At 43.0% G+C, this 19,531-nt stretch overlaps 1 protein-coding gene across 1 annotated transcript; it reads left to right on the top strand.

Annotated features, from left to right (window-relative positions):
• Positions 1 to 1,073: 1,073 nt before the first annotated feature.
• stxbp6l (syntaxin binding protein 6 (amisyn), like) lies at positions 1,074 to 6,215 on the top strand. The gene is made up of 7 exons (XM_064924938.1): positions 1,074 to 1,215; positions 1,807 to 1,967; positions 3,210 to 3,340; positions 3,447 to 3,768; positions 4,091 to 4,189; positions 4,879 to 5,051; positions 5,401 to 6,215. The coding sequence occupies exons 2-7, from the start codon at positions 1,814 to 1,816 to the stop codon at positions 5,422 to 5,424; spliced, it is 903 nt and encodes a 300-aa protein (XP_064781010.1). The 5' UTR covers positions 1,074 to 1,215; positions 1,807 to 1,813; the 3' UTR covers positions 5,425 to 6,215.
• Positions 6,216 to 19,531: the final 13,316 nt, after the last annotated feature.

The raw sequence follows: 19,531 nt of genomic DNA, 5'->3' as shown, positions 1-19,531 counted from the left end.
GAAGACAGCCCGTCGGTCATTCCACCAATTAGGTGCCTTTTGAGTAGTGTAACTTCACCTAATTTTAACATTCTGTCAAAAAGAGCACATGTTCATACCTAACAAAAAAACAGATGGCTTTCTCATCTGAAGAGGTTAAATTTAAAAACATACTTCAGTAAGTGCCAAATAAAGTAACAGTGTTGACGACTTCATCTGAAATCAGCCATAAATCTCCTGTGAAGGGGAATGGAAGCTTGTTGTGTGCAACAGGGAGGGGCAATCGAATGCAAGCTTGACAATTTGTATATTTATTGTGAAAACATTTTAGCGTGTCTATAGGTAGGAGGGTTGACGTGTTATGCTCACCCCTTTTAAGTTTTCAACCACAAAACACCAGAAAATGGGAAAAAAGAATAGAACCAGCTCACTATGATTTGACTATTAGATGTTCAATGTGTCTTCAGGAGTAGTTTCACCATGTTAAAACGAGAGTTCAGGTCACATGACAGGGTTGTCCTTAAAATGAGGGACAGTTGATTTTTTATTTGATTTTTACCTTAAAATTCATCACTAACCACATGAAATACATAATGTTGTTCAGAAACTTTGTCAAAACAACAAAATAACTAGAGCTTTGTAATGATGCTGAAAACTTCGGAGACATTTTGGAGGAATCACAGAGGGACATTTTGTCACGTTAGTCTTTATTCATATAAAAATAATCGGATTTATTGAATTTTCCATGTGGTCACTCAATGTAATATAACAGGCTTTTAAAATCAAATATCTGTGCACAATTTCTACTTAAAATATTAAAGGAATGCAAAAGGCTCTCATTTCGTGGATCAATCCCAATATCTACGCTTTTTAAAGTAGTATCATGTCCAAGGAAGTTTTTACAGTACTGAAAGAGTACAAACATTTTTTAAATCAATATGTTCCAGATATTTGCAACCTGCAAATAATAAAGATAATTATGTTAAACCAAGATTAACATTTATATTTATTAAAATGTATTGTAATGAGATTCAACTCAACAGGACAATTTCCCACGTGACTTCTAACTTGCTCAAATGGGATGGCGTCCCAGACAGATTCGCCTTCTCCGCAAGGCATGCTGTTGTTGTGTGACAAAACAACACCGCTATAAGGCGTTGGAATAGTTTGGTGAGCATTATTGCAGCTTCCCTGTTTCTGCGTCTCGAAAGAGTGAGGGCTAAAACAACAAAACAGGTATTGTAAACGATTATTTCTGCTCTCTTGCAAATTGTTCTGAATGCCACCATGGAGAATTTTTTTATTGCAAATCATTTTGCGACGATTCATTTAATTCACTCCGGTCAAGTAAAATAGATCCAGAACTGATTTAAATGATCTGCCACTTTTAGAGGTGTAACGTTCACCACTTTACTAGTTAGAAATAACCCTCTAAGGGTCCTTGATTATTAATGATGGTCTATATATGGCACACAGGAAATCAAGATTACATTAATGAATATATCAATGTTTCATTCACTTCTCACTTACTCCCCTGCTACTCTCCCTATGGACATCCCCCCCCCCCCCCCTAATGGATACCTACCCTGCCCCCACCCACTAATGGACTTTTATAATTGCTACACTTGTAAATGTGTAATATATATATTTTAATTATTGTCTCATTCACTTCTCTTTGAACTGCACTGTTGGAGCTCGGGGGGCATAAGAATTTCACTGTACACTGCAATTACATCTGTGACTCCGTGCATGTGACTATTAAACTAATCTGATCATCAGTCTCACTGTCTATCTTCATAAATCACTCATCAAATCTCCTCCACCCAGTCCCACCATGAATATCCAGTCAGCTATCAACAGGGCAGTGTTTGCTCCCCGGGATGAGAGGATGCTAGTGGCTGTGGAGGTGAAGAGGAGAAAAAGGAAAAGGGTCCCCTTTCTGCCCACTGGAGGCAAGGGAGACTACATGACGTACATCTGTTTGTCAGGTAACACCAATGTTTTTTATGCATACAACAACATGACTACATCTACATTCAGCATTTGTTTTTTTTGTTTGTTTTATGTCTCAGGGTAGGTGGTGATCTAAGATGAGTTTTGCCTTTTAAGGATGCACTATGCAGAAATTGTCATATAAATATGTTTATTTGACAACAAGCAAGTGTAGAGAATCACTACCAGTTAAACTGCTGTGTAATATATTTTCCATTGCCAAAAATATAGTATTTTCTGCTGTTTTGAAACTGGTTAACAAAACTGAAAGTAAAAGTAAAAAATGAAACTTAAGAACATAAAGCATAGAAATTACGCACATAGGACAGATCTACAGCTTTTTAGACTGGCTTTCAATAATAATGACAGATCTATAACTCGCCATTCTATGTGCATTTGGTCAGGTAGCCCAAAAAGTTACATATTGCAGCTTTAAATCATAATGAATAAGAGGGGAGAGACCTTGATCCAGACGAGCAGTCCTACATTGGGACTCGACGTGAATACGGGCCCGGGTATACTGAGATGACCGGTTGATAGATCAGTGTGACTTTTACAGTTCACTGTCCTGTTGCTACTCTGTAGTCCTGCTATGTACAACTCGCTTGTTCAGTAGGTTATTGAAAATCTGTGTTTTTAACTGTCTCATAGTGGCATTGTCTGAACAGAAGGATGCAGAGTTATTCATCGTGTCGCAAGAACGACATTGTGCTGCTGGTAATCTAAGATCTTTGCATCTGACGTTGTCAGAGGACATGGATCCTAAAATTGAGCAGGAAGGGTCATTCACATATATTTAGCTGTATTCAGTGTCATCTGTTGCTATTGTTACTGTGATGAAGTCACCCAGAGCCATGGTCATTCACTGGCCCTACCCAAACACCACTGATGGGTGGGTGATGGCTGGCTGGGTGTCCTCAGCTGGCACTGACATCCCCCCCCCCCATTACAAAACCCTCATATCGTGTGGTGAACAAGAGAAACCACTGAAGAATAAGCATTGGTGGTCTGTTTGTTGATCTGTGACGGTGACCGATCGCTTATGCCTTCTGTGTTGGGTTAATTTGTTCACAATGAAACATATCCATTTCTGGATAGCCAGTCTTTTTTATCAAGTCTTTTAATCTTGATTCTAGTAGGGAGTACATTTACATCCTCTTGTGGGTGTTATGAAGTGCGCTTGCTTACCTTTCAGTATTGGCATATTTGTAAACCCTTGACTCCTCTCAATTCCCCAGTGACCAATAAGAGGCCAGCTCAGCTCCTCATCACCAAAGTCAAGCAGTTTGGAGGCTCCGCCCCCTTCACCAGAAGGTCACAGTGGGCTGTGGAGCAGCTTCGCCAGGTCAACGGCATCAACCCCAACAAGGTGACATCACCACCAGTATACATGCCTATTGGCTGGGATGTTTAGACCACTATTCCCCCTACTGTCCTGTGATCTATACTGTATCCCTCCTGTGTGTCTCCTTCAGGACTGCCCAGAGTTTGACCTGGTGTTCGACAACGCCTTTGACCAATGGGTGGCCAGCTCAGCACCAGAGAAGTGCATCTTCATCCAGATCATGTACCACGCCTGTCAGACCTATTGGGAAGGCAAGGAGGGGGTCCCTGGTAGCCCAGCCGGGGACCAGCAGAAGGGGCAAAGGGTCCAAGGTAGCCCAGGGGGCCAAGGTAGCCCAGGGGCCCAAGTGGGCCAGATAGGAGGACCAGTGGCCCAGGCTAGACGGAAGAGCACCGTGGGTCCCAGGCCCCATCATACTGAGTTTGTCAACTGTCAGTCCAAACTCACAGGAGGTAAGGAAGTGTTGAAGGATAAGCCCAGTCTATCAACAGTCGGTCCCAATTCACTTCCTTCTCCTTGGTCCTAACCCTTCCATATTTTCAAATCGAAGTGCTAGTGGAAGGGTTAGGGAGTGAATTTGGGTCATATGTGAGTGTGAATTGTTCTGGGACCACTGGGTCAACCCTAGGAGTGGCTTGTCTTATCATCTCATATAATATGGCAGGGACTCCCAATATCATGTTTGATTCTGTAGTTTCTATTTGCCTATTTTGATCATGGTTATAATACAGCTATTATCAGATTCTACTATGTGTGTCATTGTCATTCTAACAGATGCCTGCAAAATGAATCTGGTCCTGTACCGTTGCAAGGTCTTTTTCAATCGCATGAAGAAGGTGATGGTTTCAAACCAAAGCCGTTCTCAGACTGGAGGTAAGTGAGTCAAAATAAACCCAAATAACCCCTAATACTCACTGAGTAGCAACACAATCTTTGCAGAGATGACAAAAGGCATGTGGTGATGACCTTAGTAGGCCTGTGGCTGTGTCTGTTCTATTCTCATGGATTCCTAATCCTCTCTCAGGAGATGGATGGGTTTGGTCTATTGTCTTCTGTTACACCTCTCCACTGCAGTAGAGAATGGCTCTTCTATGAGGTTGTGCCTAGATGAGTGGTGACTTTGTGTCCAAACCTCCTGCTAAAAAACAAAGGCTGGCCTTGAGTCTCCAGGGCAGGGAGACTGAGAAGGAACGCGGCTCCCCATTGAACCCGCTGACAGGGGGGTTGTCATGTGTAGCACTGGGAGAGGTGCCAGGCGGTAGCAGGGCCTAGAGACACAGAGCGACAGCAAATGTTGCTGTCTTTGTCCTAAGCTGACCAGTCCAGGGCTTGTATCCACAAAGCGTCTCAGTGTAGGAGTGCCTTTTGGATCATAATGAATATTATTATATAAACAGATCCTAGATCAGCACTCCTTCTGACACTTTCAGCCATGAATATACTGAACTCATGCCTCGGCTGTTTTTTAAATAATTGTTAATTATCACTGAACAGGATTTGTTTGCAGTCTTATGAGTAGCCTATCTCTGATGCACTATTCTCTGTCCCTGTGTGTTGTGCAGCAGGTCCTAGAGCAGGACCCAGTGGGCAGCGCCCTCCAGGGGGCAGTATGGGTAGTGTAGTCCAGAGGGCCAGCCAGGCCCTGCAGGAGCGTGGGGAGAGACTGGGCCGGGCCGAGGACAAGACGGTAGACCTAATGCACAAAGCCCAGCAGTTTGCAGACACTGCTCACAAGGTGTGACATTGTTGAATGTAAATAGTATAGACACACACGCTAACACACACACACACAGATTCAGCATGTGGGTAAAAGTTTGACTTCACCCCCTGAGTTTGGTCCACTTTGGTCCCACTTTTATTATGAAGTGTGCATCATTCCACACTATGACTATCCTGCTGTGTATGTTGACTTTGTTCAGAACTTTTACCCACTGAGAAAGCCAGCAGAGCTACAGTCAACAAACAAAAAAATTAGGCCCTAGAATGCCCTCCCAAGTGGCCCATCGAAGTGAAAAAAATGTTTTTTTTTTATTTAATAGGAAATGATCTAGAATGTGTAAATTATGATTTTCTTTCTCCTCTAGCTGGCTCTGAAGTATTCAAACTAGAGGCATATCTTCCTGTGGAACCGGTCCTGGAGTCTTTGGCCCTAATTTACTTATTAATTCTATGTAATAACATTTTACTAATCATGGACTGAGTTGAAACCAAGTGGTCACACTGCAATTCCTCTGTGACGAGTCCTGTCTAGTACTGGGTTATTGCGCTTGCTATTAGGACTTAGACTGTGGACAAGCAACTGTCACTTGTGTCAGAAGGACTTTAAAATGTTTACAGGTGGGTAGGACGGCCCAGTTATGGACCCCCCCAGGATTAAAGAATGACCTTTCACCTCTAGAACAGGACCTGTGGATTACATGATGGTGTCCTTTCATGGGATAGACAGTTTGTGTACTGGATGGCAATGTAATGTCACAATGCTCCCACTGTTTGAGTGTGCATGTCTTCCCTGCTTCAGTAGCCTCTTCTCTGATAACAAGGGTTTTTAGATTGTATTGATAAACTTTTGTGTTGTGCGCTTTTATATATCTTAATATAGATTCATGAATTCACACAGTGAACAGCTGACAAGTGAAGTTGAGAACCTACGTGTCTCCACAATGAATGTATTTCAGTTTTTGTTTTTTTTGCTCATTGCATAAATTATTGATAATTTATGACTGAATAGGCACACACAAAGAGCAGCTTGTGAATATTGGCACGAACCAATGCAACTCGGATTGCAAATTAATTCCTGGTGTTATTATTATTATTTTTTATCTCTGCGTTGTTGGGAAGGGCCCGTAAGGAAGCATTTCACTGTTAGTCTACACCTGTTTACGAAGTATGTGACAACCATTTTGTAGATTATTTTTTTTTTTTATATTTTTTTTTAAACAAATTGCACATTCATTGAATGTTTGAATGGCATTGAATGCATAAGTGTGGCTCTTAAGGTTATTGCCTTCATGGTTGTCAGAGCAGGTGCAGGGGAACAAGGAACACCTGGTGAAATCTTTTTTTTTTTTTTTTTGCATGATTTTGGAATATACACTCATTTGCTTTCAGTTTTTTTTCCATGCTCAATTCCTCCAGTGCCCTTTCCCTGCTTGTATCAAAACCATTGCTTAGTCACCAATCACTGTTCCAAATTCTAGTTAATGTTCCTATTTGATCCTTGCTCTTGTCTTTGTCTAATTGTGTTTGATTAATTGATCCCCTGAATTGTCACTGTCTTGTCACGTATGTCATCTGTTTTTGTCTCTTGTGCCATATCTACATGTATGCTGGTTCCATGTGAAAAGATTTGAGTGTAGCAGTTGGAATGGTGGGTTCATGTATGTAGACCAGGTCTCTTCTAGGTGAGGTCATAAGGAAGGTATTTAGTGTTGACGTGTGATGGTAATCACGTCCACCCAGCCGGCTCAATGCGGTAGCAAATTGATCCCGGGGACGCCGTTGGTGTGATGCCGTTTCTGATTAACACTGTATAGATACCGTGGAGTTGGCTAGTGATGAGGAGACTGGTAGAGATGGGATGGTTCAGTTGGTTAGTGATGAGGGTTCGTTAGGATGAAGGTGTAGTTGTTGGTCTAGCTAAATGATGTTTTGATGCCCAGTGATAATGTTTTTATTCTACACACTACAGACAGTTTTGGGATGGAGGTTTCCTTTAAACTCTTATCTTTTAGTATTTTTTTCATTAGTCTATTGACCATAGTTTCAATGTTTTTGCTTGTCAGCAATCAAGTTTTCTAGATATCGAACATTCAAAACACAAATCATCCCTGAATGAGGCTTTTTGTGTCATATGATGCAGCAACAGGATGACAATCATCCCTGTATGATATATTTTGAAAATTGCATATCTTGAACTTGATTGCTGACAAGCAAAGCATTTTGAGACCGTTAACAATGGACCAATGAAACAACTCCACCCCAAAAACGGTCTTTCGGTGTTTATCTTTTAATTGATATGCTTTAACAGCTGCGGCAGTATGTCCCTCCTTTATGCTAAACGTCTCCCAGAAAGTGAGAGGGTGGTCTTACCTCTGTCTTCAGAGTACTCCTATTAGAATGACGCTTATTCTGTCGGCTAACTGTCAGGAGTGTAATCCAAAGAGGCCGCTTGTCGTAACTTGTCGTAAATGTTTCCTGTTGCTATGTTACTGCTGTGGCAAAATATGGGTTAGAATCTAAATGAATTGTCCAAGAACAGTGCCTTACTACCTTTTTTGTATAGCCTGATCTTGGAGTTAAACCCTGTACTGACACGTTTTATTGTTCCTATAAATGCAGAGTATTTAACATTGCCTTATACTACAGATCTTCAAGTACTGTTGTATGTGTAAATGAGATTTCTTGTACTGTCTTTAATGAGGAGAAGAAGAGCAATGACCTTAACACTCCTTTTTGAGCCAATAAATGAAACCCATCTGATGTTCTCTGTTTTCATTGTGATAGTGTGTCCCTGGACAGAGATACAGGTACTTTGGTTTGCCTTATTTCCCAACAGTAGAGGGTGCTCAAACAGCAGTCAAATCTGATCCACCGCCCATCACAAATGATGTCGTTACTTAAGGTTATTCTTTGACCGTGTACTTATTCTTGCGTCGACAATGCAACACATTTGACTGTCCATACTGATAATGTAGGCGATTAACCTATGGTCAGGCTTGTTTGGAATATTTTAGATCTGTCAAATTTCTCAATCACCAGTGATTGTTCAGTAGAAGGAAATTAAGCTTAAAAGAACTGGGATCATAAGCTTTTCTGCCCACGTGTTCAATCCGGTCATAACTCTCAAACCACTCTCCAAACCAATAAACTATTCTCAAATGTGGAAAATGTAGCTTATGCAATATCTGTATTTTCATATATTGTATATCCAGGTGGCTTGGTGTGCATCTATGGATCTGAGGAAAACCATTTCTGGTCTTTCTGGAGAACACAGTACTTAATGTTGATGCAACTAAAATGGAATGCATAAGGGATTTTTTGGGGGATTTTTAATGAAGGTCTTTTATAAATGCCAACATTGCTTTTGAGTCGCCTAAACAGACACTGAGATGACTGGGATATAAATTGAAAATTATTTCATTGTATGTGGTGTGCTACTGAATTTACAACATTTAAATGAACTACTTAGCTCCCGCTTTTGTACCATAGATGTAATTTACGATTTACTCATTTAGTACCATTACCATAGTTGCAATTTGGTACCATATACTGTATTTAATCTACGATTCAGTTCTTATGTACCAGAGATGTCATTTAGAATTGACTCATTTAGTACCATTAGATATATTCTGATATTCACATCAGTATTACATTGTGGCTAATATGTTTAACATTCATGGTCACAACAGAAATTGTCAAGGGTGTCGTATCGACAAAATATATATTTCCTGATGCCTAAAGCAGATGTATCAGCAAGAAGGGCCGGCCGTGACTTTTGTGGCCTTGGAGCCACAGTGACGTTGCATCAATCCCATATTGATTCTACTTGTCTTTTCCTCCTTGAATGTTAACATGGCACTGACCCTCAGTTTTAAGTCTGACTTAAGTGTGGCTTAACTCTGACTCCGACCGCTGTGTCACGAGTCACGACTATTGGCCAGGTACACAGGGGTTGTGTACATTTTGGGTAAGCTGTGGCACAAATGTTTTTCAATGGAAAACCAAAATAAGCAGCTCTAATCGAATACGTTTTTGGTAGTCCCTCTCTGTTTCAGTCCATTTTCTTCTGTTTGATGCTTAATAAAGCTGACCTGGGAGAGCATTTAAGTTTTGAATAGCTTTTGGGGATATTGTCATCACTATTTAACTGCTACAGTAATTCATGTATTATTATTTTAATAATAGTTTATTTTTAGTCAGAACCGGATGTCCTTATCCAGTGTACCACAGGGGGGCACTACTGTGCAAATTCTAGTTGTATTGGTCGCATACACATGTATAGCAGATGTTATTGCGGGTATAGTGAAATGCTTGTGTTCCTAACTCCAACAGTGAAGTAATATCTAACAATACACAAATCTAAAAGTAAATGGAATTAATAAATATATAAATATTAGGATGAGCAGAGTCTGGATTTTGTATATGTATATATGTACAGTATATAATGTCAGACATTATGGATAGCATGTGGATAGAATATATAGTAAAGTGTATTCAGACCCTTTGACGTTTTCTACATTTTGTTACGTTACAGCCTTATTCTAAAATTGATTAAATACAAATCTGGAATCTATGACAAACGCATAAAAATGTTTTTAGAAATGTTAGCAAATGTATAAAAATTTAAAAACAGAAATACCTTATTTACATAAGTATTCAGACCCTTAGCTATGAGACTTGAAATTGAGCTCAGGTGCATCCTGTTTCCATTGATCACCCTTGAGGTGTTTCTACAACTTGATTGGAGTCCAACTGTTTAATTCAATTGATTGGACATGATTTGGAAAGGCACACACATGTCTATATATGGTCCCATAGTTGGCAGTGCATGGCAGAGCAAAAACCAAGCCATAAGGTCAAAGGAATTGTCCATAGAGCTCAGAGAGAGGATTGTGTCGAGGCACAGATTTGGAGAAGAGTACCAAATCATTTCTGCAGCAGTGAAGGTCCCCAAGAACACAGTGGCCTCCATCATTCTTAAATGGAAGAATTGTTGAACCACCAAGATTCCACCAATCAGGCCTTTATGGTGGAGTGACCAGACGGAAGCCACTCCTCAGTAAAAGGCACAAGACAGCCCGCTTGGAGTTTGCCAAAAGGCACCCAAAGACTCTGAACATGAGAAACAAGATTATTTGGTCTGATGAAACCAAGATTGAACTCTTTGGTCTGAATGCCAAGCGTCACGTCTGGAGGAAACCTGGCACTATCCCTACAAGAAGCATGGTGGTGTCAGCATCATGCTGTGGGGATGTTTTTCAGCGGCAGGGACTGGGAGGCTAGTCGAGATCTAGGGAAAGATGAACGGAGCAAAGTACAGAAAGATCCTTGATGAAAACCTGCTCCGGAGCGCTCAGGACCTCAGAAGGGGGCGACGGTTCACCTTCCAACTGGACAATGACCCTAAGCACATAGCCAAGACAACACAGGTGTGGCTTTGGGACAAGTCTCTGAATATCCTTGAGTGGCCCAGCCTGAGCCTGGACTTGAACCCTATCAAACATCTCTGGAGAGATCTGGAAATAGCTCTGCAGCGACGCTCCCCATTCAACTTGACAGAGCTTGAGAGGATCTGCAGAGAAGAATGTGAGAAACTCCCCAAATACAGGTGTGCCAAGCCTGTAGCATCATACCCAAGAAGATTTGAGGCTGTAATCGCTGCCAAAGGTGCTTCAACAAAGTACTGAGTGAAGGGTCTGTATACATTGTATATCTGAAGAATACATGGAAAGAATAGGATATGTACAGCAATAGTTTAATTGGATGGCCTTGGCTATAATACAGTATATACATATGAACATTATTGTGAACATTATTAAAGTGACCAATGTTCCATGAATATGTACTTAGGGCAGAAGCCGCTACAGTACAGGGAGTAACCGGCTAGTGACAGTGACTAAGCTCAGCGCAGCGTGCTGGGTGGAGGCTGGCTAGCGATGGCTACTTAACAGTCTGATGGCCTTGAGATAAAAGCTGTTTTTCACTCGCTCGGTCCCAACTTTGATGCACCTGTACTGATCTCGCCTTCTGGATGATAGCGTGGTGAACAGGCCGTGGCTCGGGTGGCTGTGAGGTCCTTGATGATCTTCTTGGCCTTCCTGTGACACCGGGTGCTGTAGATTGTCCTGATGGGCAGGCAGTGTGCCCCCGGTGATGCGTTGAGCTGACCGCACTAACCCCTTGCGGACGGTGCAGTTGCCATGGTGCAGTGGTGAAGGTGTAGTCGAGAGATGTTTTAACGGTGTTTACGAAACGTTCAAAGTCAAATGAAATGACACACCCTCAGTTCCACATATTACTGAAGTGTAAAGCCACACATTTGTCACATCTCCTACACCACCTCCGTAGGTAGTTTGCGAAACTCGCCCTGGACTTGTCCCTTCCCAGCAGAAGAACATCAACTCAATTGTCTCCTGATGCTAAATATTCCTACAGTAATAATCTTAATAGCAGAGCATTTTCCTTACTGGAGACTTAATCTCAGCACCAGAGAATTGAAGTTGAATCCTTATAATCTCTTTTGGCTGAGATGGTCCATCCACCTGCTTTCTATGAAGGCCGTCTGGCTAGACAACATTTGAAGAAGTCACTCTCTCTGTGTTGGTTGAAATAGGTAATCAACTCTTAATCTCTCACATACATCAATGCCCTCAATCCGATTTTGGGCTCCACACATTTTTTGATTTCCAATGATGCCATGGTTTACAGGTTTAAATCTGTAGACAAAATGCTGTGTAGATAATCTCTGCGTCATGAAATCCAATAGTTTAACAGTTAGACTTTTCTCAGATTTACTGCAAAGATTTCTGATGTTATCCTTTGTGACATTAAAGCAGAAAAACTTAACCTAGAAAGTGAGATTAGAGGAGGTGGGGGGAGTGGGGATCCAATTTGTTGTGAAGAGAACACAAGTCCAGGGTCTTGTCCTAGGGGCACTGTCGTCTGGGGACGGGATTATGGACAGCTGCTGGGCCACACACACAGGGAGCACACAGCAAAGTGGGACAGGTGTGTGTGTGTGCGTGTAGCTGTGTGTTTATCCATCTGTGGCTGTCGTTCCTCACGACTGACTATATGCACCGTCATGTAACATCCCAAACAAGGTCCTCTGTGGCTCAGTTCCAGGGCATGGTGCTTGCAATGCCAGGTTAGTGGGTTTGATTCTTGGGACCGGACCACCCGCCTGCAAAATATATGCACGCATAACTGTAAGTCGCTTTGGATAAAAGTGTCTGTTAAATGGCATGTGTTATTGCTATTAATATGATATCATGCCTCATCAAATGTATGATTACCTAAACAGCCTTGTTGACATGGACATGGTTACGCTGAGGACACAGGTGATATAGCTGACGACATGGAGGGGTCATGCCCGTGTTAGGGATTAGCAGGTTGTTGATAAGTCTTGATGAAACAGGTGACCTGTCCTCTGAAGGTTTACCTTGTCTGACAATCATAGGATTGGTGGGAAAGCGGTTTGATTGGTACTGACAATTGTTGTTATAGAATTGTCCTTGGAAGCACATTTATTTGAAACTGTTGAGAATTAACAAGCGCTGTCCTCGAACTACAATTCTGAGATTCAAATCAGATTTGTCGTTTAAAAACCATTCTGTAGGTGAAAACAAAGAAGCTAAGTAGCCAGGATTGCTTGAATCTATCCATTAGAACACATTACGGTAGACATTGTGCCTGTGATCATCACATTGATCACACCATGAGGTGATGAATGGGGTGACATCTCCCAATACCGTCACAGAGGACGCGTAGTGGGTCATACAGACTACAGTAAGCTAAAAACCATACGGCTGGTCCACCTCCTGTAATGGATATGTGACTTTAAGAGAATGTGGCGGTGCTGTGCTGCTGTGAATGTGGGTGTGTTTTATCCTACAGCAGCAGCCCTGGCTGCTACAGGCCTCTCACAGTGGGGCCATATGGCCTTCTCCATTTCCCATCCAGCCAGGCAACCGCACCTCTGGTCACCTTCAGCCTCCTCCCCCGGCCCTCCCTCTGAGCCCTGGCAGCCTGCACTCCTAGAGAGGTCACTGTCTGGGTTACTCATCTCTCCTGTTCTCCTTTTTACACCACTCTCTATCCTATACTTCCAACCTTTCGCTCTCCGTCTCTCTCGATATTTCTCTCTCCATCTCGCGCTACCTTTCTCTATCCCCCTCTCTCTCTCTCTCTGTCTCCTTTTTGTCTCTCGCTCTCTCTCTCCCTCTGTTTCTCTCTCCATCTTTCTTTCTCTCTTTCTCTGTCTTTCTCTCTCCCGTTTCCATAGTTCCTTCTAGTACCTGAGCCAGTTTGTCCTTCCTCCTCTCTCTAGGTAAAAACATCCCAGCCGGTCTCCATTGTGTCCAGGTGTCAGGCACCAGGACAGCTCAGGTCAATGATATCAAGTGTTAAGCCGCTTTAAAGAGAACATCCTTAATCTACGAGCCGTGGATTTGCAAAGCAGTAGTATGTCTGTATGTATGTGTACGTGCGTGCGCGACCTTGTGTGTGTGTGCGCGCGCGTATCTGTTTGTGTTTGTATGTGTGTGTGAGAGTCATGGGCAGGACATGGGTCCTTGAGAGAATATGGACTGCTCTAATAACTAAAAACCACCTCAAAGCCTTTCGATTGAATGAAAGTCACTCTATCTACAGAGTTTTAAGTGACCTCTCTGTCACCCACTGCTATAAAAAGCCACAGTCCTGGCTATGGAAGCGACTAACAGGGGATCTACAAACCAAAAACAGCTTGAATCTAGTTCCATCAACCAAGCCAGGTCGTCTTCATTAGGCACCAAATCGGGATTTTTTTTACTGAAACAGGGCGGGACTACATGAACTGGTCCAATATGAAATGCTCGTTTTTGTTTTCCATTGCAAAACATTTTGCTACGGTGTGCCACAATGAACACTATCCAGCTCTCTAATTTCCCCCAACACTGAAGCTGGGCAGGCGTGGGTCAGGCTTGGCGCTCCGCTTTGAGCAGATGTTTGGTAACATCACAGAATTTAAGCTGGTGTTTTCATGATCGACTTTTCACCACTCCAACGCTGCACCAAAGAAAAACCTGAGCCACCCCACTGGCTTCAAGCAGAGGAGCATTTTTACTTCAGAGAGAGAGAGAGAGAGAGAGAGAGAGAGAAGAGAGATGGGGGGTCGAGAAAGCTTTGAAGGTGCAAGCATCAAGGCTCACCGCACACTCATTGATATGCAGCGTGTTGCATATCACACCCTGAAACGACAAATCCCTCAACACCCCTTTGCCTCATATCAAAGTCAGATGCCCATAGCTAGCTGACACATTTTTAATTGCAATTCAGTTTAAATGGAGATCCTGTGGATATGTGATCTATGTTGGCCCCTGGGGGAGTGCCAGAGAGAGTCCCGGTAGAGCTTGCCATTCCTGGGTGAGCAGGGGCCATAGTGACCAGCATTTGGCTCTCTGCCCTGCCTTGCACCCCCTCCACCACCACCACCACCACCACCATGCAGTGATAGGGCTAACTCCTCTGGCTATGTCCGAATCACATGCATCGCAATGGGGCTTCATGGTCCAGTCACCATCAGTACCCACCACCAGTACCACCACTCTCCACCCCTCCCTGCTTTGACTGCCCAGCCTGGACCATAGCCACTGTGTCGGTTTAAAATCTGTAATCTGATTGGCTGATTCATGATTAATCCACACGTTGGCCAGTACTATGTGTACTTTCAACATGCCAATACAGGTCCTTACATTTGTACACGTGCACAGTGCTTCCATGACCCAAAGAAACATCAAATGCAGTCCTATATTTGACACAGTGGCACCAAGCTCCGTCTCGCTCTCTCTTGGATCCATCGGTCAGCGTTATTGGATATTTGAATCATTTCCTGGTTATGTGCCCTGTGATTGGAGGACTGGAGGTCAGTTAGGGGTTCAGATTACGGAGGATAAATCCGTCTGGAGACAGAGATGCTCTGAGGTGAAATACCTCTGTCTGACCTATTCTGCCCAAATAATACATGGACTAATAATAACTAAGCAATAACGCACCAGTTGACCTTTCTGTTCTGTGCATAATGGCTTTGACCTTACATGTCCACTGTGTGTGTGTGTGTGTGTGTGTGTTAGAAATGTATTTGTGAGATAGTGAATGTTTTTTTTTTCTTCTCCTCTTTGCATTCCGCTGTAAATAGAACATTTTCTTGCTATACAGTATGAATGTATTCATGTATTGTGCTTCCTCCTAGTCTATTTATAACCGTCATAATCCAGTAGTCATTACTCTAAATCTCATGCCATGTTATCTGTTATATAGCCTACTACAGACAACCCACCCACGCCCACAGCACTCTGTTGACTGCTGTTGTGTAGACCAAGATTGTGCCCCAAATGTCACCCTATTCTCTACATAGGGAGTCGGATGCCATTCGGGACACAGCCCAAGTGATTATAGGCACTGACCTCTTGTCCCATGACTCACATCTGTTTGGAATGGCCATCAACCAGGTGACCGTAGATGACAATAACCAGAGTGGCTTAGTAATGTCTTTATGAGGATACAGTCTTAGTGGTGATTCCACTTATGTAATATAACTGGCAGAATCACTGTATGGAGGGATTTTGTAAGGCAAATCTGAGGTTCTGGTCACCATACATATGGTAGAGTAGCCTCTGCTGTAGATCGTGTAGAGGCTTTCACACAATAGGGTCCACCCAAACCGTTCCAGCAACTACTTTATGGTCAGACCAGTACAACCCAGCTTGATTTGATTTGGCCCTATAGTGGGAATCAGACAGGTTATTTGAGTGGAAGAAAGGATCCCGTGTCTGTTCCTCTGTAGAACTGTGGCTAGAACTGATCTGTTTCTGATCTGATCAAACCCCTGGAGGATTTGTATTGGCTAGTGGTCATCATTTTCCCAATTTACCGGTCTCTCTCTCTCTCTCTCTCTCGTTTTCTCTCTCTCTTTCTTTCTCTCTTTCTCTCTCTCTCCCTCTCTCGCTTTCTATCTCTCACGTTCTCTTTCTCTATAACATATATATACCCCAGTCTGCCCATTGAATAATGAATAGGCCCCAGGCAGACTTCCCTTCATCATGATAGTCTGGTGAATGGTCAACCATAGCCAAGTGTTGACGATGTAAACTGTGGACAATAATCATCGTAGGGGCAGTTTCCTGGACACAGGTTAAGCCTAGCCCTGGACTAAAAAAAACTATTTTCAATAGAGATTATCCATTGATAATAAGGGCAATTGTGTGTGTGCACTATGGTTCGATAGTATCAGAGTGTATTACGATACTATAGAGAGCTAGACCCCTCAGAGAGTCTTTGACTGTCTTGGTCCATGTCCAACATTATAGCCTTGTGTTGGGGAATGAGGAAGCTGTATAGGAGATCAGGTATCAATCAGCCTGTAGCACCAAAGCTGGCGTTGGGCAGATGGGGACATTGTCTATCAGTTTGATGCGCCACCTGCGGGATCAGAAACGTTACCGCCAGAAGGATGAAAACAGGCTACAATGTGCTCAATCAACACAGCTTACATTTCACTGAATTGCATGCATATCTGTCGCCCGTGCAATACTGCGCCCTCGTCGGTAAGGCGATACACATGTGGGATGTGCAGTTTGTTTCTGTCGGTGCCCACAGATGTTGTGTTGTACGTGGAGCGTTGACACCGGATGGGATGGGAATAGGAGGGGCGGAGGGGAAGGATTGAAGCCCCTCTGCTGAACCTGCACAGCCAGAGACGGGATAGGGGATGGGCCATAGAGATCCTAACAAATCATTTTAATTCCTAATTCTATGGGATGGCCATGGTCCAGATAATCACCATTATACGCTTTAGGTTTAAAGGTGGGGTGTTCGGTGTGTGTGTGTGGGGAGTGTGGCCATTTAAAAAAAACAAACATTTAGCATCACTACATCAAGGGAAAGATAGTATTCTTTCTAACAAAGATATCTACATAGATTTCAGGATGTTGTGTTTCCCTGGATGTAATCTGAATTCATGTAAACATGACAATTTTGAAAAGATACCACTTTTTTTGAAAAAGCTCTCTTGGCACAACTTACCCCGGGTATGGGGTAAATAGATCATAGGGACAGGGTAAGTTGAGCAACCACGGGGTAAGTGGGTGATGGTGTCCTGTGACGGTGGGTGATGCTGCTGGTAGGTCAAAGTCTCATTTGTGGAATGGAGGTGTGCTATATCGTACAGTATATCTTAAATGTATGCCTCCGTAAAGATATAGACATCTCTGTTCTATATAATGTTATCCTTCCATTTCTTGACCGGTTGTCTGCGACAGGGTGTCGTTTCGATGTGCCAAATCATTGGCAATTCCTCTGCATTTGAGGCTACTAAGCCCAGGAAACTGGTCCAAGAGATTCTTGACATGTTTAGCAAGCTCAGACTCCATGTCATCAGATAAGACCTTGTGTTCCTCCGCTACTCTATCACAGCCTCTCTTTAACACAGGTCCTTTTTCCTTTTCTGTTTGTTTGCCAGTGTACATCTTCAGTGTCATTCAGTCTATTTGTTCATCCCTTGCTGCTGCTCAAATGGACTTCCTCCCTTCACTCACTTCCGTGGCTGCTCTCTCAAGAACCTCAAGTTGGGCTCCACCCCTTGTTTTGTTTCACACGGGCATAATGATGTCTGCTCTGTAACAATAGAAATGCACGGCACACAGCAAAAAGATGCATATTATGCATAAAATTGACTAAATGTAATTGTCATTTGTATGGGGTGTGGTGGCTATTGGCTCAACTTACCCAACGGCTATTGGCTCCACTTACCCCATGACCATAGGCTCAACGTACCCCAAGGCAAACACTTTGACTATATTAGCCCACACAGCTACAAGGATGCACTTTGATGCTAAGTTTAGGACCTCATATTGTAGCTTATAGAACAGTTGCGTAAAATAATCTTAAAACGATCTACTTTGGTTTAGATACAAGAATCATGAAACCTATATAACACAATACATTTCTTTGATTTTGTGAAATACGTTTTCTTGGGAAACTTTTTGGTGGTATCTTCCTTCACAAGACTCCATGAAATGACGGCCTCTTCCTAAATATTTGGTCAAATGATACGTTTTGTGTATGGTTTCCTGGAAACAAGGGGTGGCTCAACTACCCCTTTGGCTCAATTTAACCCTCTCTCCCCTACTGTACACATTCGATTCCATGTGAAATTGTATTCACAGTATTTAATTGTTTAATTTTTTTAGAGTAAACCCTCACCTCACAGCAATAAAGCACAGGGAACACTCAGGCATGATAACTAAATGAGGTATTTTTAAGACGGGCAACATTCCAATGTCCAAAGTAGTGTGGGACCTTCATATTATCCCTCACCTCATCATTCCTACCACAGCAGAATTAAAATGCATGCCCAATATAATACTTTATCCTAAGTATGCATCATGCTAGTTTGCTCGTTTGCATGCTGGAACACAGCCTCTTTGACATAATGGTGTTTCGGATGTCCTCTGCTTTATTTTGTGTACACTTTCAGCGACAGTGTGGCGTAGAACTCACAGCATCACAGCATTGATTTTGCCGAGCTGCTGTAGCTCCCTGAAATAGCTCTGCCACACATGGAGCTGCTGAGCGAGCACACGCACACTTTTCTCAAGCACAGAACAATATAGGGAGCTGTGCTTAGCTCTGTGATTTTAGGCCAGCAGCTCGCCTTCCTGGGCCAACTCTGTGGGGAAATAACCCCCCCCCCCCCAAATAAACAGTAAACTCCCATCCATAACACCAGCTTTAAGAGAGGAATCTGAGGAGAGGCATTAATCAAAACTCTCAAACCCTGTTGGTGAGAGGGACAGACAGAGGCAGGGGAAAAGGGAGAGATGAGAGGAGAGAGAGAGAGGAAGAGTCAGTGGAAAGGCACAGTGGAAACTGAGATGGAGACAGAGAAAGGGAAAGAGACAGGGAAAGGTCGAAGGAAAGATGGGGAGAGGGTGAGGTAAGGAGAGACAGCGTAACCAGTAACTGTAATCTCTACTGACACAGCTCAGCATTGTTGTTCAATGTCTCTCTCTCTCTCTCTCTCTCTCTCTCTCTCTCTCTCTCTCTCTCTCTCTCTCTCTCTCTCTATTTTCTTGAGGCAGCGGTGCTAACCAGGGACAAACTATAGGTTGTAACCTGCGTCGGCTCACTCTGTCCTCGAACAGAAATGTTACTGCAGCTAGTGTGTCCCAAACCGCTGGCCTACTTCACCTGCAAAACAATGGCAGGAGGAAGCAGCTGCAAATAATCCTATAATCCAAACATGCTGCACAGCCCTAGCATGATTAAAGAGGCCAGGCAGCCAGAATAATGCACTCAACTTTGAACAACACCAACCTCAAATACATCTAATGGTCTTGCAGGAGAAAAAAGCAGGAAATGGGGATATAACATTCTAAAAGGGGGTGAAGTGGTGTGGAGAGATTCAGTTATATTCTTTTCTTGCCTTTCTTCCATTTGGCCTTCTTTTTCCTGCCT

Source organism: Oncorhynchus masou, chromosome 19 (assembly GCF_036934945.1).
Source record: "Oncorhynchus masou masou isolate Uvic2021 chromosome 19, UVic_Omas_1.1, whole genome shotgun sequence".
Classification (NCBI taxonomy): Eukaryota; Metazoa; Chordata; class Actinopteri; order Salmoniformes; family Salmonidae; genus Oncorhynchus; species Oncorhynchus masou.
The sequence above is the reverse complement of the archived record's forward strand: the minus strand, read 5'-3'. Positions and strand labels throughout refer to the sequence as shown.